Source organism: Chiloscyllium plagiosum, unplaced genomic scaffold (genome assembly GCF_037043375.1).
Source record: "Chiloscyllium plagiosum isolate Xiang-an unplaced genomic scaffold, Cpla_swu_hap1 HiC_scaffold_7, whole genome shotgun sequence".
Taxonomy (NCBI): Eukaryota; Metazoa; Chordata; class Chondrichthyes; order Orectolobiformes; family Hemiscylliidae; genus Chiloscyllium; species Chiloscyllium plagiosum.
The window spans coordinates 119,830,314-119,854,874 of NW_028270145.1; the positions used below are offsets into that span (position 1 = coordinate 119,830,314).

At 52.3% G+C, this 24,561-nt stretch overlaps 1 protein-coding gene across 1 annotated transcript in view; it reads left to right on the plus strand.

Moving 5' to 3' along the window:
* Positions 1-419: 419 nt before the first annotated feature.
* Positions 420-24,561, plus strand: part of LOC122551861 (chondroitin-polymerizing factor, non-catalytic subunit-like) — a 111,056-nt gene continuing 86,914 nt past the window's right edge. Inside the window, exon 1 of the mRNA XM_087989434.1 lies at positions 420-1,122. Within this exon, the coding sequence (XP_087845560.1) occupies positions 851-1,122 (272 nt within the window). The 5' untranslated portion in view covers positions 420-850. The remainder of the gene's footprint in view (positions 1,123-24,561) is intronic.

Here is a 24,561-nt window from a genome sequence, read left to right on the forward strand (position 1 = left end):
GTGGGATAGAGGGGGGGTGTGGGGTCGGGGGGGGTGTGGGGTCGGGGGGGGAGTGTGGGATAGAGGGGAGAGTGTGGGATAGAGGGGGGAGTGTGGGGTAGAGGGGGGAGTGGGATAGAGGGGGGGAGTGTGGGGTAGGGGGGGAGTGTGGGGTAGAGGGGGGAGTGGGATAGAGGGGGGAGTGTGGGGTAGAGGGGGGAGTGGGATAGAGGGGGGAGTGTGGGGTAGGGGGGAGTGTGGGGTAGAGGGAGGGAGTGTGGGATAGAGGGAGGGAGTGTGGGATAGAGGGGGGGAGTGAGGGATAGAGAGGGGAGTGTGGGATAGAGGGGGGAGTGTGGGATAGGGGGGGGAGTGTGGGATAGAGGGGGGGAGTGTGGGGCAGAGGGGGGAGTGTGGGGCAGAGGGGGGAGTGGGATCCCTTCGCCTGTGCTGTTTGTAACAAAGGAGCAAGCGGCACATTAAAGGGATCGAGATTCCGCGATCGGATCCAGGGGATTCCCACTGATCCCCGAATGTGCCCAGCCAGTCCTGGTGATCCCACATTCCCTGTGATTCTGAGTGACTCCCTATTCCCGAAGATTTCCAGTTTCCAGTGATTCCTGGTTTTCCTGATTGTTTTTGGTAATTCCCAATTATTCCTGATTATTCCAGACTGTTCAAGGTGATCCTCAGTTATTCCTGGTCATTCCCTATGCCTGCTGATTCCCAGGGATTCCAGTTCCCAGTGATTCCTGGTGATTCCATTATCCCAGACATTCCCAGTCATTCTGTTTCACAGTGATTCCTGCAATTCCCAGTGATTCCCACGATTCCCAGTAGTTCCCACGATTCCTAGTGATTCCTGGTCAGGATGCGGCTCTCCATGATCCTGGCCCTAGTGCGGCCAGTTGGTCCAGTAGTAATCGGGGTCTCTCTGGGATTCACACTGAGTCTATTGAGCAGTGGCTGGGGTGATGAACCTTGTTTCCAGCCTCGGGAAAGAGCCGGGATCCGGGGCAGGAAGCCCAGCTCCGTGGCAGCTGCTCCTGGGGGAGAGAGTGAGTCCAAGCGGCAGGAGTTTGAACCCAGGATCGTCCCGTATAAAGCAGCAAGTGTGAAAAACCAAGGGAAGAAAACTGTCAGGTAAGGCCATGGGCAGGTGGGAGGGGGCTGGGACAATTACAGCATCGAAACGGCATCAGCATTGGGATAGGGATTGGAAGGGTTTGGAGGGGTGGGGGCCCGGTGCTGGCAGGTGGGACTAGATCAGGTTGGGATATCTGGTCGGCATGGACGGGTTGGACCCAAGGGTCTGTTTCCATGCTGTACATCTCTATGACTCTATGACTTTGACTGGGATATGGGAATGTGTTTGGGATTGGGGATAAGAGCTGAAAAATGTGTTGCTGGAAAAGCACAGCAGGTCAGGCAGCATCAAAGGAGCAGGAGAATCGACGTTTCGGGCATAAGCCCTTCTTCAGGAAGGGTTCCCCTCCATTGGGGATAAGGGACTGGATAAGGGAATCAGATGGGATTGGGATGGGGAAAGGGATGAGTGTGATTGAACTAGGGGAATTGGATTGGAATATGGGAGTGGTTTTGGGATTGGATTGAGGAATGATATGGTGAATGTGCTAGGGAATGGGATTGGGTCAACGGTGGGGCATCATCTCAGAGTAAGGGGTCACCCGCTGAAGACAGGGATGAGGAGGGATTCCTTCTCTCTGAGGGGAGTGAATTTGTGGAATTCTTTCCCACAGAGGCTGTCCTGGGTCATTCAGGATATTCAAGGCTGACAGAGACAGATTTTTAATCAGGAAGGGGGCGGAGGGTTAAGCGGGATAGGCAGGAAAGTGGGATTGAGGATGTTCAGAGCAGTAATGATCTCATGCATTGGTGCAGCAGATTCGATGGGCTGAAGGCCAACTCTACCCCTCTTTCTTCTGGTCTTTTGGAAATGGGATTTCTTCAACAGGAGGAACTCTGACAGTATTGTTAAACATGATTACTCTTTGCGAAATCCTCACTGACCCTGCCCAGTTTCCTATTTGTTTTGAAATTTCCAGTTATTACATCCAACAGAATCGATTCCAGTATTTTCCCGGATGCTGTGTGTTCTCCACTCGTAGGTCAGAAGGTTATATTTGTCACCCTCCAATCTGCAGGAACCTTTCCAGAACCTCTAGACCTTTGAAAGATAATCACCAATGTATCCACGATCTCAGTGGCCACATCCTTCAGCACCTGTTTCCTGGAGATTAAAGCAGAAAGTGGTGGAGACACTCAGTAGGTCTGGCAGTGTCTGTGGAGAGAGAAACACAGTTAGTGTTTTATATCTGATATTTACTTCTTCAGAACTGAATAGAGGGCTAAAGAAATGCAGGACATTACATGACAAGAGAGAAATATCCCCCAAAACTCACACCTTCTCTCGCATCGGGTTACTGGCCAGTGATCAGGAGCAGGATTCCTGCCTGATTTCCTCTCTCTCAGTGATCAGGAGCAGGATTCCTGCCTGATTTCCTCTCTCTCAGTGATCAGGAGCAGGATTCCTGCCTGATTTCCTCTCTCTCAGTGATCAGGAGCAGGATTCCTGCCTGATTTCCTCTCTCTCAGTGATCAGGAGCAGGATTCCTGCCTGATCTCCCCTCTCTCTCAGTGATCAGGAGCAGGATTCCTGCCTGATTTCCTCTCTCTCAGTGATCAGGAGCAGGATTCCTGCCTGATTTCTCCTCTCTCTCAGTGAGCAGGAGCAGGATTCCTGCCTGATCTCCCCTCTCTCTCAGTGATCAGGAGCAGGATTCCTGCCTGATTTCCTCTCTCTCAGTGATCAGGAGCAGGATTCCTGCCTGATTTCTCCTCTCTCTCAGTGAGCAGGAGCAGGATTCCTGCCTGATTTCCTCTCTCTAGGTGATCAGGAGCAGGATTCCTGCCTGATTTCCCCTCTCTCTCAGTGATCAGGAGCAGGATTTCTGCCTGATTTCCCCTCTCTCTCAGTGATCAGGAGCAGGATTCCTGCCTGATCTCCCCTCTCCCTCAGTGATCAGAAGCAGGATTCCTGCCTGATTTCCCCTCTCTCTCAGTGATCAGGAGCAGGATTCCTGCCTGATTTCCTCTCTCTCAGTGATCAGGAGCAGGATTCCTGCCTGATTTCCTCTCTCTCAGTGATCAGGAGCAAGATTCCTGCCTGATTTCTCCCCTCACTCAGTGATCAGGGGCAGGATTCCTGCCTGATCTCCCCCCTTTCTCAGTGATCAGGAGCAGGATTCCTGCCTGATTTCCTCTCTCTCAGTGATCAGGAGCAGGATTCCTGCCTGATTTCCCCCTCTCACAGTGATCAGGAGCAGGATTCCTGCCTGATTTCCTCTCTCTCAGTGATCAGGAGCAGGATTCCTGCCTGATTTCTCTCTCTCAGTGATCAGGAGCAGGATTCCTGCCTGATTTCCCCTCTCTCTCAGTGATCAGGAGCAGGATTCCTGCCTGATCTCCCCTCTCTCTCAGTGATCAGGAGCAGGATTCCTGCCTGATTCCTCTCTCTCAGTGATCAGGAGCAAGATTCCTGACTGATTTTCTCTCTCTCTCAGTGATCAGGAGCAGGATTCCTGCCTGATTTCCTCTCTCTCAGTGATCAGGAGCAGGATTCCTGCCTGATTTCTCCTCTCTCTCAGTGATCAGGAGCAGGATTCTGCCTGATTTCTCCTCTCTCTCAGTGATCCAGGAGCAGGATTCCTGCCTGATTTCCTCTCTCTCAGTGATCTGGAGCAAGATTCCTGCCTGATTTCTCCCCTCTCTCAGTGATCAGGAGCAGGATTCCTGACTGATTTCCTCTCTCTCAGTGATCAGGAGCAGGATTCCTGCCTGAGCTCCCCTCTCTCTCAGTGATCAGGAGCAGGATTCCTGCCTGATCTCCCTCTCCTCAGTGATCAGGAGCAGGATTCCTGCCTGATTTCCCCTCTCTCTCAGTGATCAGGAGCAGGATTCCTGCCTGATCTCCCCTCTCTCTCCGTGATCAGGAGCAGGATTCCTGCCTGATCTCCCCTCTCTCTCAGTGATCAGGAGCAGGATTCCTGCCTGATTTCCTCTCTCTCAGTGATCAGGAGCAGGATTCCTGCCTGATCTCCCCTCTCTCTCAGTGATCAGGAGCAGGATTCCTGCCTGATTTCCTCTCTCTCAGTGATCAGGAGCAGGATTCCTGCCTGATTTCTCTCTCTCAGTGATCAGGAGCAGGATTCCTGCCTGATCTCCCCTCTCTCTCCGTGATCAGGAGCAGGATTCCTGCCTGATCTCCCCTCTCTCTCCGTGATCAGGAGCAGGATTCCTGCCTGATCTCCCCTCTCTCTCAGTGATCAGGAGCAGGATTCCTGCCTGATTTCCTCTCTCTCAGTGATCAGGAGCAGGATTCCTGCCTGATTTCCTCTCTCTCAGTGATCAGGAGCAGGATTCCTGCCTGATCTCCCCTCTCTCTCCGTGATCAGGAGCAGGATTCCTGCCTGATCTCCCCTCTCTCTCCGTGATCAGGAGCAGGATTCCTGCCTGATCTCCCCTCTCTCTCAGTGATCAGAAGCAGGATTCCTGCCTGATTTCCTCTCTCTCAGTGATCAGGAGCAGGATTCCTGCCTGACCTCCCCTCTCCCTCAGTGATCAGGAGCAAGATTCCTGCCTGATTTCCTCTCAGTGATCAGGAGCAGGATTCCTGCCTGTTTTCCTCTCTCTCAGTGTTCAGGAGCAGGATTCCTGCCTGATTTCCTCTCTCTCAGTGATCAGGAGCAGGATTCCTGCCTGATCTCCCCTCTCTCTCAGTGATCAGGAGCAGGATTCCTGCCTGATTTCCTCTCTCTCAGTGATCAGGAGCAGGATTCCTGCCCGATCTCCCCTCTCTCTCAGTGATCAGGAGCAGGATTCCTGCCTGATTTCTCCTCTCTCTCAGTGATCAGGAGCAGGATTCCTGCCTGATTTCCTCTCAGTTATCAGGAGCAGGATTCCTGCCTGATTTCCTCTCTCTCAGTGATCAGGAGCAGGATTCCTGCCTGATTTCCTCTCTCTCAGTGATCAGGAGCAGGATTCCTGCCTGATCTCCCCCTCTCTCTCAGTGATCAGGAGCAGGATTCCTGCCTGATTTCCTCTCTCTCAGTGATCAGGAGCAGGATTCCTGCCTGATTTCTCCTCTCTCTCAGTGATCAGGAGCAGGATTCCTGCCGGATTTCCTCTCTCTCAGTGATCAGGAGCAGGATTCCTGCCTGATTTCCCCTCTCTCTCAGTGATCAGGAGCAGGATTTCTGCCTGATTTCCCTCTCTCTCAGTGATCAGGAGCAGGATTCCTGCCTGATCTCCCCTCTCCCTCAGTGATCAGAAGCAGGATTCCTGCCTGATTTCCCCTCTCTCTCAGTGATCAGGAGCAGGATTCCTGCCTGATTTCCTCTCTCTCAGTGATCAGGAGCAGGATTCCTGCCTGATTTCCTCTCTCTCAGTGATCAGGAGCAAGATTCCTGCCTGATTTCTCCCCTCACTCAGTGATCAGGGGCAGGATTCCTGCCTGATCTCCCCCCTTTCTCAGTGATCAGGAGCAGGATTCCTGCCTGATTTCCTCTCTTCTCAGTGATCAGGAGCAGGATTCCTGCCTGATTTCCCCCTCTCACAGTGATCAGGAGCAGGATTCCTGCCTGATTTCCTCTCTCTCAGTGATCAGGAGCAGGATTCCTGCCTGATTTCTCTCTCTCAGTGATCAGGAGCAGGATTCCTGCCTGATTTCCCCTCTCTCTCAGTGATCAGGAGCAGGATTCCTGCCTGATCTCCCCTCTCTCTCAGTGATCAGAGCAGGATTCCTGCCTGATTTCCTCTCTCTCAGTGATCAGGAGCAAGATTTCCTGACTGATTTCTCCTCTCTCTCAGTGATCAGGAGCAGGATTCCTGCCTGATTTCTCTCTCTCAGTGATCAGGAGCAGGATTCCTGCCTGATTTCTCCTCTCTCTCAGTGATCAGGAGGCAGGATTGCTGCCTGATTTCTCCTCCTCTCAGTGATCAGGAGCAGGATTCCTGCCTGATTTCCTCTCTCTCAGTGATCTGGAGCAAGATTCCTGCCTGATTTCTCCCCTCTCTCAGTGATCAGGAGCAGGATTCCTGCCTGATTTCCTCTCTCTCAGTGATCAGGAGCAGGATTCCTGCCTGAGCTCCCCTCTCTCTCAGTGATCAGGGAGCAGGATTCCTGCTGATCTCCCCTCTCCCTCAGTGATCAGGAGCAGGATTCCTGCCTGATTTCCCCTCTCTCTCAGTGATCAGGAGCAGGATTCCTGCCTGATCTCCCCTCTCTCTCCGTGATCAGGAGCAGGATTCCTGCCTGATCTCCCCTCTCTCTCAGTGATCAGGAGCAGGATTCCTGCCTGATTTCCTCTCTCTCAGTGATCAGGAGCAGGATTCCTGCCTGATCTCCCCTCTCTCTCAGTGATCAGGAGCAGGATTCCTGCCTGATTTCCTCTCTCTCAGTGATCAGGTGCAGGATTCCTGCCTGATTTCTCCTCTCTCTCAGTGATCAGGAGCAGGATTCCTGCCTGATTTCCTCTCTCTCAGTGATCAGGAGCAGGATTCCTGCCTGATTTCCCCTCTCTCTCAGTGATCAGGAGCAGGATTTCTGCCTGATTTCCCCTCTCTCTCAGTGATCAGGAGCAGGATTCCTGCCTGATCTCCCCTCTCCCTCAGTGATCAGAAGCAGGATTCCTGCCTGATTTCCCCTCTCTCTCAGTGATCAGGAGCAGGATTCCTGCCTGATTTCCTCTCTCTCAGTGATCAGGAGCAGGATTCCTGCCTGATTTCCTCTCTCTCAGTGATCAGGAGCAAGATTCCTGCCTGATTTCTCCCCTCACTCAGTGATCAGGGGCAGGATTCCTGCCTGATCTCCCCCTTTCTCAGTGATCAGGAGCAGGATTCCTGCCTGATTTCCTCTCTCTCAGTGATCAGGAGCAAGATTCCTGCCTGATTTCTCCCCTCTCTCAGTGATCAGGAGCAGGATTCCTGCCTGATTTCCTCTCTCTCAGTGATCAGGAGCAGGATTCCTGCCTGAGCTCCCCTCTCTCCTCAGTGATCAGGAGCAGGATTCCTGCCTGATTTCCTCTCTCTCAGTGATCAGGAGCAGGATTCCTGCCTGATCTCCCCTCTCTCTCAGTGATCAGGAGCAGGATTCCTGCCTGATTTCCTCTCTCTCAGTGATCAGGTGCAGGATTCCTGCCTGATTTCTCCTCTCTCTCAGTGATCAGGAGCAGGATTCCTGCCTGATTTCCTCTCTCTCAGTGATCAGGAGCAGGATTCCTGCCTGATTTCCCCTCTCTCTCAGTGATCAGGAGCAGGATTTCTGCCTGATTTCCCCTCTCTCTCAGTGATTAGGAGCAGGATTCCTGCCTGATCTCCCCTCTCCCTCAGTGATCAGAAGCAGGATTCCTGCCTGATTTCCCCTCTCTCTCAGTGATCAGGAGCAGGATTCCTGCCTGATTTCCTCTCTCTCAGTGATCAGGAGCAGGATTCCTGCCTGATTTCCTCTCTCTCAGTGATCAGGAGCAGGATTCCTGCCTGATCTCCCCTCTCTCTCAGTGATCAGGAGCAGGATTCCTGCCTGATTTCCTCTCTCTCAGTGATCAGGAGCAAGATTCCTGACTGATTTCTCCTCTCTCTCAGTGATCAGGAGCAGGATTCCTGCCTGATTTCCTCTCTCTCAGTGATCAGGAGCAGGATTCCTGCCTGATTTCTCCTCTCTCTCAGTGATCAGGAGCAGGATTCCTGCCTGATTTCTCCTCTCTCTCAGTGATCAGGAGCAGGATTCCTGCCTGATTTCCTCTCTCTCAGTGATCTGGAGCAAGATTCCTGCCTGATTTCTCCCCTCTCTCAGTGATCAGGAGCAGGATTCCTGCCTGATTTCCTCTCTCTCAGTGATCAGGAGCAGGATTCCTGCCTGAGCTCCCCTCTCTCTCAGTGATCAGGAGCAGGATTCCTGCCTGATCTCCCCTCTCCCTCAGTGATCAGGAGCAGGATTCCTGCCTGATTTCCCCTCTCTCTCAGTGATCAGGAGCAGGATTCCTGCCTGATCTCCCTCTCTCTCCGTGATCAGGAGCAGGATTCCTGCCTGATCTCCCCTCTCTCTCAGTGATCAGGAGCAGGATTCCTGCCTGATTTCCTCTCTCTCAGTGATCAGGAGCAGGATTCTGCCTGATCTCCCTCTCTCTCAGTGATCAGGAGCAGGATTCCTGCCCTGATTTCCTCTCTCTCAGTGATCAGGTGCAGGATTCCTGCCTGATTTCTCCTCTCTCTCAGTGATCAGGAGCAGGATTCCTGCCTGATTTCCTCTCTCTCAGTGATCAGGAGCAGGATTCCTGCCTGATTTCCCTCTCTCTCAGTGATCAGGAGCAGGATTTCTGCCTGATTTCCCCTCTCTCTCAGTGATCAGGAGCAGGATTCCTGCCTGATCTCCCCTCTCCCCTCAGTGATCAGAAGCAGGATTCCTGCCTGATTTCCCTCTCTCTCAGTGATCAGGAGCAGGATTCCTGCCTGATTTCCTCTCTCTCAGTGATCAGGAGCAGGATTCCTGCCTGATTTCCTCTCTCTCAGTGATCAGGAGCAAGATTCCTGCCTGATTTCTCCCCTCACTCAGTGATCAGGGGCAGGATTCCTGCCTGATCTCCCCCTTTCTCAGTGATCAGGAGCAGGATTCCTGCCTGATTTCCTCTCTGTCAGTGATCAGGAGCAAGATTCCTGCCTGATTTCTCCCCTCTCTCAGTGATCAGGAGCAGGATTCCTGCCTGATTTCCTCTCTCTCAGTGATCAGGAGCAGGATTCCTGCCTGAGCTCCCCTCTCTCTCAGTGATCAGGAGCAGGATTCCTGCCTGATTTCCTCTCTCTCAGTGATCAGGAGCAGGATTCCTGCCTGATCTCCCCTCTCTCTCAGTGATCAGGAGCAGGATTCCTGCCTGATTTCCTCTCTCTCAGTGATCAGGTGCAGGATTCCTGCCTGATTTCTCCTCTCTCTCAGTGATCAGGAGCAGGATTCCTGCCTGATTTCCTCTCTCTCAGTGATCAGGAGCAGGATTCCTGCCTGATTTCCCCTCTCTCTCAGTGATCAGGAGCAGGATTCTGCCTGATTTCCCCTCTCCTCTCAGTGATCAGGAGCAGGATTCCTGCTGATCTCCCCTCTCCCTCAGTGATCAGAAGCAGGATTCCTGCCTGATTTCCCCTCTCTCTCAGTGATCAGGAGCAGGATTCCTGCCTGATTTCCTCTCTCTCAGTGATCAGGAGCAGGATTCCTGCCTGATTTCCTCTCTCTCAGTGATCAGGAGCAAGATTCCTGCCTGATTTATCCCTCACTCAGTGATCAGGGCAGGATTCCTGCCCTGATCTCCCCCCTTTCTCAGTGATCAGGAGCAGGATTCCTGCCTGATTTCCTCTCTCTCAGTGATCAGGAGCAGGATTCCTGCCTGATTTCCTCTCTCTCAGTGATCAGGAGCAGGATTCCTGCCTGATTTCTCTCTCTCAGTGATCAGGAGCAGGATTCCTGCCTGATTTCCCCTCTCTCTCAGTGATCAGGAGCAGGATTCCTGCCTGATCTCCCCTCTCTCTCAGTGATCAGGAGCAAGATTCCTGACTGATTTCTTCCTCTCTCTCAGTGATCAGGAGCAGGATTCCTGCCTGATTTCCTCTCTCTCAGTGATCAGGAGCAGGATTCCTGCCTGATTTCTCCTCTCTCTCAGTGATCAGGAGCAGGATTCCTGCCTGATTTCTCCTCTCTCTCAGTGATCAGGAGCAGGATTCCTGCCTGATTTCCTCTCTCTCAGTGATCTGGAGCAAGATTCCTGCCTGATTTCTCCCCTCTCTCAGTGATCAGGAGCAGGATTCCTGCCTGATTTCCTCTCTCTCAGTGATCAGGAGCAGGATTCCTGCCTGAGCTCCCCTCTCTCTCAGTGATCAGGAGCAGGATTCCTGCCTGATCTCCCCTCTCCCTCAGTGATCAGGAGCAGGATTCCTGCCTGATTTCCCCTCTCTCTCAGTGATCAGGAGCAGGATTCCTGCCTGATCTCCCCTCTCTCTCCGTGATCAGGAGCAGGATTCCTGCCTGATCTCCCCTCTCTCTCAGTGATCAGGAGCAGGATTCCTGCCTGATTTCCTCTCTCTCAGTGATCAGGAGCAGGATTCCTGCCTGATCTCCCCTCTCTCTCAGTGATCAGGAGCAGGAGTCCTGCCTGATTTCCTCTCTCTCAGTGATCAGGAGCAGGATTCCTGCCTGATTTCCTCTCTCTCAGTGATCAGGAGCAGGATTCCTGCCTGATCTCCCCTCTCTCTCCGTGATCAGGAGCAGGATTCCTGCCTGATCTCCCCTCTCTCTCCGTGATCAGGAGCAGGATTCCTGCCTGATCTCCCCTCTCTCTCCGTGATCAGGAGCAGGATTCCTGCCTGATTTCCTCTCTCTCAGTGATCAGGAGCAGGATTCCTGCCTGATTTCCTCTCTGTCAGTGATCAGGAGCAGGATTCCTGCCTGATCTCCCTCTCTCTCCGTGATCAGGAGCAGGATTCCTGCCTGATCTCCCCTCTCTCTCCGTGATCAGGAGCAGGATTCCTGCCTGATCTCCCCTCTCTCTCAGTGATCAGAAGCAGGATTCCTGCCTGATTTCCTCTCTCTCAGTGATCAGGAGCAGGATTCCTGCCTGACCTCCCCTCTCCTCAGTGATCAGGAGCAAGATTCCTGCCTGATTTCCCCCTTTCCCAGTGATCAGGAGCAGAATTCCTGCCTGATTTCCTCTCAGTGATCAGGAGCAGGATTCCTGCCTGTTTTCCTCTCTCTCAGTGTTCAGGAGCAGGATTCCTGCCTGATTTCCTCTCTCTCAGTGATCAGGAGCAGGATTCCTGCCTGATTTCCCCACTCCCTCAGTGATCAGGAGCAGGATTCCTGCCTGATTTCCCCTCTCCCTCAGTGATCAGGAGCAGGATTCCTGCCTGATTTCCCATCTCTCTCAATGCTCAGGAGCAGAATTCCTGCCTGATTTTCCCCCTCTCCCAGTGATCAGGAGCAGAATTCCTGCCTGATCTCCCCTCTCCCTCAGTAATCAGGAGCAGGATTCCTGGCTGATTTCCCGTCTCTCTCCGTGATCAGGAGCAGGATTCCTGGCTGATTTCCCGTCTCTCTCCGTGATCAGGAGTAGGGGTTGTGCTAATTTGTTTCCATGTAAATTGATGCAATGAATTTTCGGGGAAGCACACAGTCGGTTATCCAGAGCAGAATGGTGGTGATTCGAGTCTGGAAAGCGGAATTACATTGAGGCAAGGAGGGGGATCAGGGGCAGGACTGACGTGGTTAACCAATACTTTGTCTTTCCAGAAGAGGAGGATGCCACTCAGGTCATGGTGACAGAGGAGGGAAACTGTCGCGAGACAGTTTGAAAGTTAATAAGGAACGGGTTTTGGGTGGATTGTTGATACTTACCATTGACAAGGTCCAGGGATCGATGAGATGGGATCAAAGGCACAAAGGATGTGGGACTAGCTATTGCCGAGCCATTGGCCATAATCGCGCCGTCTCCCCTGGACTCGGGAGGTGCCGGGAAACAGGAAGATGCAAATGTTGTTCAAAAAGATGATTTAAATATAACCATCCCTCCCACTGTCTGTTTCACTTTGGTGATGGAGAACCTTCTAGAAATAATACTTTGGGAGAAAATGAATAGTCACCGGGACAAATGAAAGGTAATGAGAACCGATGGGTGCTTGAGTCCTAACGATCTTTGTCTTGGGATCTGAAAAAAAGTGACTCATGAGTTAGTTGATGCACTAGTTTTAATTTTCCAAAATTCCTCTGATTTGGGAAGGTTGTTTTCGATTGAATAATAACAAATACAATTGCTTTATTCTGAAAAAGAGAATCAGACAGAGAAAGCTGGAAGCTACAGATTAATTAGTTTAACGTCAGTCGTTATGAAAATGTTAAAAATTATTATTAAAGACAGGGCACTTTGAAAAGTTCAAGATAATCGGGCAGAGTCAACAGGGGTTTGTGAAAGGAAAACATGCTCGGGATAAAGGGAGAACAGTGGGTGTGTTGTCAGGAGATTTCCTGAAAGGATCTGTGGAGTAGGGGAAAGTCACTATCATCCCATAGGACCACAGAGCTGCTTCCTCATTGGAAAAGGGTAACTGGTGGGGGGGTTAACCTGAGGGTCACCATGCCACGGGTGAGGGTAGAGGTTGAAAAGGAGAGTCCCTCATGGTCACCTCAACTGGTGTGAGAATTAAACCCACACTATTCGCATGAATCTGTATCGCAAACCAAGCTCCCAGCCAACTAAGGTAACCAACCCACCGTCACGCTGATCAGATATGTATTGGCTTGAATAGGGGATTGGCAGGCAAACAGGAAACAGAAAGCTGGTACAAATGCGTAATTGACAGCTTCGCAAAGATCAAGGAGTATTCTCAGCGATCAGTGCAGGGACCGTTATGGGTTGCAATTTAAATCAATGATCCGGATGAAAGGACTCAATCTATTGTTACTAAATTTTATGGACACACAGAGATTCGAATCATCCAACAAATGAAGATAAAAACGAGCTATTTTTCAAGCTTGTCATTGTCCCCATATAACACTGGGGTACAGTACTGGTGGGGACAGGTCTGTCACTGTATAACACTGGGGTACAGTGCTGGTGGAGATCAGTCTGTCACTGTATAACACTGGGTACAGTACTGGTGGGGACAGGTCTGCCACTGAATAATGCTGGGGTACATTACTGGTGAGGAAAGGTCTGTCACTGTATAACACTGGGGTACAGTACTGGTGGGGACTGGTCTGCCACTGAATAATGCTGGGGTACAGTACTGGTGGGGACAGATCTGTCATTGTAAGTCACCGTGGTACAGCACTGGTGGGGACAGGTTTGTCACTAAATAATACTGTGATACAGTACTGGTTGGGACAGGTCTGTCAGTGTATAACACTGGGGTGCAGTACTGGTGGGGACAGGTCTATCAGTGTATAACACTGGGGTGCAGTACTGGTGGGGACAGGTCTGTCGCTGTATAACACTGGGGTGCAGTACTGGTGGGGACAGGTCTGTCGCTGTATAACACTGGGGTGCAGTACTGGTGGGGACAGGTCTGTCGCTGTATAACACTGGGGTACAGTCCTGGTGGGGACAGGTCTGTCGCTGTATAACACTGGGGTATAGTACTGGTGGGGACAGATCTGTCAGTGTATAACACTGGGGTACAGTACTGGTGTGGGACAGTTCTGTCACAGCAATTCAGGCAGCATCCGAGGACAGGCAAAATCGACGTTTCGGGCAAAAGCCCTTCATCAGGAATAAAGGCAGAGAGCCTGAAGCGTGGAGAGATAAGCTAGAGGAGGGTGGGGGTGGGGAGAGAGTGGCATAGAGTACAATAGGTCAGTGGGGAAGGAGATGAAGGTGATAGGTCAGGGAGGAGAGGTTGGAGTGGATAGGTGGAAAAGGAGCTGGGCAGGTCGGACAAGTCCGGACAGGTCAGGGGATCGAGTTGCTGGAGGTTAGAAGCTAGTATGAGGTGGGGGAAGGGGAAATGAGGAAACTGTTGAAATCCACATTGATGCCCTGGGGTTGAAGTGTTCCGAGGCGGAAGATGAGGCGTTCTTCCTCCAGGCGTCTGGTGGTGAGGGAGCGGCGGTGGAGGAGGCCCAGCACCTCCATATCCTTGGCAGAGTAGGAGGGGGAGTTGAAATGTTGAGCCACGGGGCGATTTGGTTGATTGATGCGGGTGTCTCGAAGATGTTCCCTAAAGCACTCTGCTAGGAGGCGCCCAGTCTCCCCAATGTAGAGGAGACCGCATCGGGAGCAACGGATACAAAAGATGATATTAGTGGATGTGCAGGTAAAACTTTGATGGATGTGGAAAGCTCCTTTGGGGCCTTGGATGGAGGTGAGGGAGGAGGTGTGGGCGCAGGTTTTACAGTTCCTGCGGTGGCAGGGGAAAGTGCCAGGATGGGAGGGTGGGTCGTAGGGGGGCGTGGACCTGACCAGACTCCTTCTTTAGAGACCGCAATTTCCCTTCCCACGTGGTTAAAGATGCCCTCCAACGCATCTCATCCACATCCCGCACCTCCCCCTTAGACCCAACCCCTCCAACCGCAACAAGGACAGAACGCCCCTGGTGCTCACCTTCCACCCTACCAACCTTCGCATAAACCACATCATCCGCCGACATTTCCGCCACCTCCAAACAGACCCCACCACCAGGGATATATTTCCCTCCCCACCACTCTTCGCCTTCCGCAAAGACCGTTCCCTCCGTGACTACCTGGTCAGGTCCACACCCCCCCTACAACCCACCCTCCCATCCTGGCACTTTCCCCTGCCACCGCAGGAACTGTAAAACCTGCGCCCACACCTCCTCCCTCACCTCTATCCAAGGCCCCAAAGGAGCTTTCCACATCCATCAAAGTTTTACCTGCACACCCACTAATATCATCTATTGTATCCGTTGCTCCCGATGCGGTCTCCTCTACATTGGGGAGACTGGGCGCCTCCTAGCGGAGTGCTTTAGGGAACATCTTCGAGACACCCGCACCAATCAACCAAATCGCCCCGTGGCTCAACATTTCAACTCCCCCTCCCACTCTGCCGAGGACATGGAGGTGCTGGGCCTCCTCCACCGCCGCTCCCTCACCACCAGACGCCTGGAGGAAGAACGCCTCAACTTCCGCCTCGGAACACTTCAACCCCAGGGCATCAATGTAGATTTCAACAGTTTCCTCATTTCCCCTTCCCCCATCTCATCCTAGCTTCTAACCTCCAGAAACTTGATCCCCTGACCTGTCCGGACTTGTCCGACCTGCCCAGCTCCTTTTCCACCTATCCACTCCACCCTCTCCTCCCTGACCTATCACCTTCATCTCCTTCCCCACTCACCCATTGTACTCTATGCCACTCTCTCCCCACCCCCACCCTCCTCTAGCTTATCTCTCCACGCTTCAGGCTCTCTGCCTTTATTCCTGATGAAGGGCTTTTGCCCGAAACGTCGATTTTGTCTGTCCTCGGATGCTGCCTGAATTGCTGTGCTCTTCCAGCACCACTGATCCAGAATCTGGTTTCCAGCATCTGCAGTCATTGTTTTTACCTTGTTTTTACCTCAGTTCTGTCACAGTCTAACACTGGGGTACAGTACTGGTGGGGACAGGTCTGTCAGTGTATAACACTGGGGTACAGTTGTGGTGGGGACAGGTCGGTCACTGTATAACACTGGGTACAGTACTGGTGGGAACAGGTCTGTCAGTGTATAACACTGGGGTACAGTACTGGTGGGGACAGGTCTGTCACTGTATAACACTGGGATATAGTACTGGTGGGGACTGGTGGGTCAGTGTATAACACTGGGGTGCAGAACTGATGGGGACAGGTCTGTCACTGTATAACACTGGGATATAGTACTGGTGGGGACTGGTGGGTCAGTGTATAACACTGGGGTGCAGAACTGATGGGGACAGGTCTGTCACTATATAACACTGGGGTACAGTACTGGTGTGGACAGGTCAGTCACTGTATAACACTGGGGTGCAGTACTGGTGGGGACAGGTCTGTCAGTGTATAACACTGGGGTACAGTACTGGTGGGGACAGGTCTGTCACTGTATAACACTGGGGTACAGTACTGGTGGGGACTGGTCTGCCACTGAATAACGCTGTGGTACAGTACTGGTGGGGACTGGTCTGCCACTGTATAACACTGGGGTACAGTACTGGTGGGGAAAGATCTGTCATTGTAAGTCACCGTGGTACAGCACTGGTGGGGACCGATTTGTCACTAAATAATACTGTGATACAGTACTGGTTGGGACAGGTCTGTCAGTGTATAACACTGGGGTGCAGTACTGGTGGGGACAGGTCTGTCACTGTATAACACTGGGGTCCAGTACTGGTGGGGACAGGTCTGTCACTGTATAACACTGGGGTATAGTACTGGTGTGGACAGGTCTTTCACTGTCTCACACTGGGGTGCAGAACTGGTGGGGACAGGTCTGTCACTGTATAACACTGGGGGGCAGTACTGGTGGGGACAGGTCTGTCAGTGTATAACACTGGGGTACAGCACTGTTGGGGACAGGTCTGTCACTGTATAACACTGGGGTACAGTACTGGTGGGGACAGGTCTGTAACTGTATACCACTGGGGTACAGTACTGGTGGGGACAGGTCTGTAACTGTATACCACTGGGGTACAGTACTGGTGGGGACAGGTCTGTCACTGTATAACTCCGGGGTACAGTACTGGTGGGGACAGGTTTGTCAGTGTAAAACACTGGGGTACAGTACTGGTGGGGACAGGTCTGTCTGTGTATAACACTGGGGTACAGTACTGGTGGGGACAGTTCTATCACTGTATAACACTGGGGTACAGTACTGGTGGGGACAGGTCTGTCACTGTATAACACTGGGGTACAGTACTGGTGGGGACAGGTCTGTCACTGTATGACACCGGGGTACAGTTCTGGTGGGGACAGGTCTGTCCCTGTATAACACTGTGGTACTGTACTGGTTGGGACAGGTCTGTCTGTGTATAACGCTGGGGTACAGTACTGGTGGGGACAGGACTGTCCCTGTATAACACTGGGGTACAGTACTGGTGGAGTCAGGTCTGTCACTGTATAACACTGAGGTACAGTACTGGTGGGGACAGGTCTGTCAGTATATAACACTGGGGTACAGTACTGGTGGGGACAGGTCTGTCTGTTTATAACACTGGGGTATAGTAGTGGTGGGGACAGGTCTGTCACTGTATAACACTGGGGTACAGCACTGTTCGGGACAGGTCTGTCACTGTATAACACTGGGGTACAGTACTGGTGGGGACAGGTCTGTAACTGTATACCACTGGGGTACAGTACTGGTGGGGACAGGTCTGTAACTGTATACCACTGGGGTACAGTACTGGTGGGGACAGGTCTGTAACTGTATACCACTGGGGTACAGTACTGGTGGGGACAGGTCTGTCACTGTATAACACCGGGGTCCAGTACTGGTGGGGACAGGTTTGTCAGTGTAAAACACTGGGGTACAGTACTGGTGGGGACAGGTCTGTCTGTGTATAACACTGGGGTACAGTACTGGTGGGGACAGGTCTATCACTGTATAACACTGGGGAACAGTACTGGGGGGGACGGGTCTGTCACTGTATCACACCGGGGTACAGTTCTGGTGGGGACAGGTCTGTCCCTGTATAACACTGTGGTACTGTACTGGTTGGGACAGGTCTGTCCCTGTATAACGCTGGGGTACAGTACTGGTGGGGACAGGACTGTCCCTGTATAACACTGGGGTACAGTACTGGTGGAGTCAGGTCTGTCACTGTATAACACTACTGTGGTACTGTAGTTATGTGGGACCAGTCTGTCCCTGAATAACACTGGGGTACAGTACTGTTGGGGACAGGACTGTCACTGTATAACACTGGGGTACATTACTGGCGTGGACAGGTCTGTTAGTGGAAAACACTGGGGTACAGTACAGATGGGGACGGGTCAGTCACTTTATAACACTGGGGTACTGTACTGGTGGGGACAGGTCTGTCACTGTATAACACTGGGGTATCGTACTGGCGGGGACAGGTTTGTCAGTGTATAACAATAGTGTGCAGTACTGGTGGGGACAGGTATGTCAGTGTATAACACTGGGGTCCAGTACTGGTAGGGACAGGTCTGTCACTGTATAACACTGGGGTACAGTACTGGTAGGGACAGGTCTGTCACTGTATAACACTGACCGACCTGTCCCCACCACTACTGTACCCCAGTGTTATACACAGACAGATCTGTCCCCACCAGTACTGTACCCCAGTGTTATACAGTGACAGACCTGTCCCCACCAGTACTGTACCCCAGTGTTAGACTGTGACAGAACTGAGGTAAAAACAAGGTAAAAACAATGACTGCAGATGCTGGAAACCAGATTCTGGATCAGTGGTGCTGGAAGAGCACAGCAATTCAGGCAGTATCCGAGGACAGGCAAAATCGACGTTTCGGGCATGAGCCCTTCATCAGGAATAAAGGCAGAGAGCCTGAAGCGTGGAGAGATAAGCCAGAGGAGGGTGGGGGTGGGGAGAGAGTGGCATAGAGTACAATGGGTGAGTGGGGGAGGGGGTGAAGGTGATAGGTCAGGGAGGAGAGGGTGGAGTGGATAGGTGGAAAAGGAGCTGGGCAGGTCGGACAAGTCCGGACAGGTCAGGGGATCAAGTTTCTGGAGGTTAGAAGCTAGGATGAGGTGGGGGAAGGGGAAATGAGGAAGCTGTTGAAATCCACATTGATGCCCTGGGGTTGAAGTGTTCCGAGGCGGAAGATGAGGCGTTCTTCCTCCAGGCGTCTGGTGGTGAGGGAGCGGTGGTGGAGGAGGCCCAGCACCTCCATGTCCTCGGCAGAGTGGGAGGGGGAGTTGAAATGTTGGGCCACGGGGCGGTTTGGTTGATTAGTGCGGGTGTCTCGAAGATGTTCCCTAAAGCACTCTGCGAGGAGGCGTCCAGTCTCCCCAATGTAGAGGAGACCGCATCGGGAGCAACGGATACAATAGATGATATTAGTAGATGTGCAGGTAAAACTTTGATGGATGTGGAAAGCTCCTTTGGGGCCTTGGATGGAGGTGAGGGAGGAGGTGTGGGCGCAGGTTTTACAGTTCCTGCGGTGGCAGGGGAAAGTGCCAGGATGGGAGGGTGGTTCGTAGGGGGGTGTGGACCTGACCAGCCTCCTTTTGCCCGTAGTGTTAGGTAGGGGTAAATGTAGGGGTATGGGTGGGTTTCGCTTCGGCGGGTCGGTGTGGACTTGTTGGGACGAATAGCCTGTTTCCACACTGTAAGTAATCTAATCTAATCTAATCTAACCTATCCCCACCAGTACTGTACCCCAGTGTTATACACTGACAGACCTGTCCCCACCAGTACAGTACCCCAGTGTTATACACTGACAGACCTGTCCCCACATGCACTGCACCCTAGTGTTATATAGTGACAACCTGTCCCCACCAGTTCTGCGCCCCAGTGTGAGACACTGAAAGATCTGTCCCCACCAGTACTATACCCCAGTGTTATACAGTGACACACCTGTCCCCACCAGTACTGTACCCCAGTGTTATATAGTGACTGACCTGTCCCCACCAGTACTGCCCCCCAGTGTTATACAGTGACAGACCTGTCCCCACCAGTACTGCCCCCCAGTGTTATACAGTGACAGATCTGTCCCCACCAGTTCTGCACCCCAGTGTGAGACAGTGAAAGACCTGTCCCCACCAGTACTATACCCCAGTGTTATACAGTGACAGACCTGTCCCCACCAGTACTGTACCCCAGTGTTATACAGTGACACACCTGTCCCCACCAGTACTGTACCCCAGTGTTATACAGTGACAGACCTGTCCCCACCAGTTCTGTACCCCAGTGTTATACAGTGACACACCTGTCCCCACCAGTACTGTACCCCAGTGTTATACAGTGACAGACCTGTCCCCACCAGTACTGCACCCTAGTGTTATACAGTGACACACCTGTCCCCACCAGTACTGTACCCCAGTGTTATACAGTGACACACCTGTCCCCACCAGTACTGTACCCCAGTGTTATACAGTGACAGACCTGTCCCCACCAGTACTGTACCCCAGTGTTATACAGTGACACACCTGTCCCCACCAGTACTGTACCCCAGTGTTATATAGTGACTGACCTGTCCCCACCAGTACTGCCCCCCAGTGTTATACAGTGACAGACCTGTCCCCACCAGTACTGCCCCCCAGTGTTATACAGTGACAGATCTGTCCCCACCAGTTCTGCACCCCAGTGTGAGACAGTGAAAGACCTGTCCCCACCAGTACTATACCCCAGTGTTATACAGTGACAGACCTGTCCCCACCAGTACTGTACCCCAGTGTTATACAGTGACACACCTGTCCCCACCAGTACTGTACCCCAGTGTTATACAGTGACAGACCTGTCCCCACCAGTTCTGTACCCCAGTGTTATACAGTGACACACCTGTCCCCACCAGTACTGTACCCCAGTGTTATACAGTGACAGACCTGTCCCCACCAGTACTGCACCCTAGTGTTATACAGTGACACACCTGTCCCCACCAGTACTGTACCCCAGTGTTATACAGTGACACACCTGTCCCCACCAGTACTGTACCCCAGTGTTATACAGTGACAGACCTGTCCCCACCAGTACTGTACCCCAGTGTTATACAGTGACACACCTGTCCCCACCAGTACTGTACCCCAGTGTTGTACAGTGACAGGCCGTTCCCCACCAGTACTGTACCCCAGTGTTATACAGTGTCAGACCTGTCCCCACCAGTACTATACCCCAGTGTTATACACTGACAAACCTGTCCCCACCAGTACTGTACCCCAGTGTGAGACACTGACAGACCTGACCCACCACTGCTGTAACACAGTGTTATACAGTGACAGACCTGTCCCCACCAGTACTGCACCCCAGTGATATACAGTGACAGACCTGTCCACGCCAGTAATGTACCCCGGTGTTATACAGGGACAGACCTGTCCCCACCAGTACTGTACCCCAGTGTTATACACTGACAGACCTGTCCCGCCAGTACTGCACCCCAGTGTTATACAGTGACAGACCTGTCCACACCAGTACTGTACCCCAGTGTTATTAAGTGACAGACCGGTACCACATAACTACACTTCCCCAGTGTTATACAGTGACAGACCTGTCCCCACCAGCACTGTACCACAGTAACATACAGTGACAGACCTGACCCCACCAGTACAGTACCCCAGTGTTATACACTAACAGACCTGTCCCCACCAGTACTGTACCCCAGTGTTATACAGTGACAGACCTGTCCCCACCAGTTCTGCACCCCAGTGTGAGACACTGAAAGACCTGTCCCCACCAGTACTGTACCCCAGTGTTATACAGTGACAGACCTGTCCACGCCAGTAATGTACCCCAGTGTTATACAGTGACAGACCTGTCCCCACCAGTACTGCCCCCCAGAGTTATACAGTGACAGAGCTGTCCCCACCAGTTCTACACCCCAGTGTGAGACACTGAAAGACCTGTCCCCACCAGTACTATACACTGTATGTCACTGTGATACAGTACTGGTGGGGACAGGTCTCCTCGGATGCTGCCTGAACTGCTGTGCTCTTGCAGCACCATTGATCCAGAATCTGGATTCCAGTATCCGCAGTCATTAATTTTACCTTACAGGTCTGTCAGTGTATAACACTAGTGTACAGTACTGGTGGGGACAGGTCTGTCACTGTATAACACTAGTGTACAGTACTGGTGGGGACAAGTCTGTCAGTGTATAACACTGGGGTGCAATACTGCTGGGGACAGGTCTGTCACTGTATAACACTGGGGTATCGTACTGGCGGGGACAGGTTTGTCAGTGTATAACAATAGTGTGCAGTACTGGTGGGGACAGGTATGTCAGTGTATAACATTGGTGTACAGTACTGGTGGGGACAGGTCTGTCAGTGTATAACACTGGGGTCCAGTACTGGTGGGGACAGGTCTGTCACTGTATAACACTGGGGTACAGTACTGGTGGGGACAGGTCTGTCACTGTATAACACTGGGGTACAGTACTGGTGGGGACAAGTCTGTCAGTATATAACACTGGGGTGCATTACTGCTGGGGACAGGTCTGTCAGTGTATAACACTGGGGTATAGTACTGGCGGGGACAGGTCTGTCACTGTATAACACTGGGGTACAGTACTGGTGGGGACAGGTCTGTCACTGTATAACACTGGGGTACAGTACTGGTGGGGACAGGTCTGTCACTGTATAACACTGGTGTACAGTACTGGTGGGGACAGGTCTGTCAGTGTATAACGCTGGGGTACAGTACTGGTGGGGACAGGTCAGTCACTGTATAACACTGGGGTGCAGTACTGGTGGGGACAGGTCTGTCAGTGTATAACGCTGGGGTACAGTACTGGTGGGGACAGGTCAGTCACTGTATAACACTGGGGTGCAGTACTGGTGGGGACAGGTCTGTCAGTGTATAACGCTGGGGTACAGTACTGGTGGGGACAGGTCTGTCACTGTATAACACTGGGGTACAGTACTGGTGGGGACTGGTCTGCCACTGAATAACGCTGTGGTACAATACTGGTGGGGAAAGATCTGTCATTGTAAGTCACCGTGGTACAGCACTGGTGGGGACCGATTTGTCACTAAATAATACTGTGATACAGTACTGGTTGGGACAGGTCTGTCAGTGTATAACACTGGGGTGCAGTACTGGTGGGGACAGGTCTGTCACTGTATAACACTGGGGTACAGTACTGGTGGGGACAGGTCTGTCGCTGTATAACACTGTGGTACAGTACTGGTGGGGACAGATCTGTCCGTGTGCAACACCGGGGGTGCAGTACTGGTGGGGACAGGTCTGTCACTGTATAACACTGGGGTACAGTACTGGTGGGGACAGGTCTGTCACTGTATAACACTGGGGTATAGTACTGGTGTGGACAGGTCTTTCACTGTCTCACACTGGGGTGCAGAACTGGTGGGGACAGGTCTGTCACTGTATAACACTGGGGGGGCAGTACTGGTGGGGACAGGTCTGTCACTGTATACCACTGAGGAACAGTACTGGTGGGGACAGGTCTGTCAGTGTATAACACTGGGGTACAGTACTGGTGGGGACAGGTCTGTCACTGTATAACACTGGGGTATAGTAGTGGTGGGGACAGGTCTGTCACTGTATAACACTGGGGTACAGCACTGTTGGGGACAGGTCTGTCACTGTATAACACTGGGGTACAGTACTGGTGGGGACAGGTCTGTAACTGTATACCACTGGGGTACAGTACTGGTGGGGACAGGTCTGTCAGTGTATAACACTGGGCTACAGTACTGGTGGGGACAGGTCTGTTAGTGTATAACACTGGGGTACTGTACTGGTGGGGACTGGTCTATCTCTGTATAACACCGGGGTACAGTGCTGGTGGGGACAGGTCTGTCCCTGTATAACACTGTGGTACAGTACTGGTGGGGACAGGTCTGTCACTGTATAACACTGGGGTACAGTACTGGTGGGGACAAGTCTGTCAGTGTATAACACTGGGGTGCATTACTGCTGGGGACAGGTCTGTCAGTGTATAACACTGGGGTATAGTACTGGCGGGGACAGGTCTGTCACTGTATAACACTGGGGTACAGTACTGGTGGGGACAGGTCTGTCACTGTATAACACTGGGGTACAGTACTGGTGGGGACAGGTCTGTCAGTGTATAACACTGGGGTACAGTACTGGTGGGGACAGGTCTGTCACTGTATAACACTGGGATATAGTACTGGTGGGGACTGGTGGGTCAGTGTATAACACTGGGGTGCAGAACTGGTGGGGACAGGTCTGTCACTGTATAACACTGGGGTACAGTACTGGTGGGGACAGGTCTGTCACTGTATAACACTGGGGTAAAGTACTGGTGGGGACTGGTCGGCCACTGAATAACGCTGTGGTACAGTACTGGTGGGGAAAGATCTGTCATTGTAAGTCACCGTGGTACAGCACTGGTGGGGACCGATTTGTCACTAAATAATACTGTGATACAGTACTGGTTGGGACAGGTCTGTCAGTGTATAACACTGGGGTGCAGTACTGGTGGGGACAGGTCTGTCGCTGTATAACACTGTGGTACAGTACTGGTGGGGACAGATCTGTCCGTGTGCAACACTGGGGTGCAGTACTGGTGGGGACAGGTCTGTCACTGTATAACACTGGGGTACAGTACTGGTGGGGACAGGTCTGTCACTGTATAACACTGGGGTATAGTACTGGTGTGGGCAGGTCTTTCACTGTCTCACACTGGGGTGCAGAACTGGTGGGGACAGGTCTGTCACTGTATAACACTGGGGTACAGCACTGTTGGGGACAGGTCTGTCACTGTATAACACTGGGGTACAGTACTGGTGGGGACAGGTCTGTAACTGTATACCACTGGGGTACAGTACTGGTGGGGACAGGTCTGTCAGTGTATAACACTGGGCTACAGTACTGGTGGGGACAGGTCTGTTAGTGTACAACACTGGGGTACTGTACTGGTGGGGACTGGTCTATCTCTGTATAACACCGGGGTACAGTGCTGGTGGGGACAGGTCTGTCCCTGTATAACACTGTGGTACAGTACTGGTGGGGACAGGTCTGTCACTGTATAACACTGGGGTACAGTACTGGTGGGGACAAGTCTGTCAGTGTATAACACTGGGGTGCATTACTGCTGGGGACAGATCTGTCAGTGTTAACACTGGGGTATAGTACTGGCGGGGACAGGTCTGTCACTGTATAACACTGGGGTACAGTACTGGTGGGGACAGGTCTGTCACTGTATCACACTGGGGTACAGTACTGGTGGGGACAGGTCTGTCAGTGTATAACACTGGGGTACAGTACTGGTGGGGACAGGTCTGTCACTGTATAACACTGGGATATAGTACTGGTGGGGACTGGTGGGTCAGTGTATAACACTGGGGTGCAGAACTGGTGGGGACAGGTCTGTCACTGTATAACACTGGGGTACAGTACTGGTGGGGACAGGTCTGTCACTGTATAACACTGGGGTATAG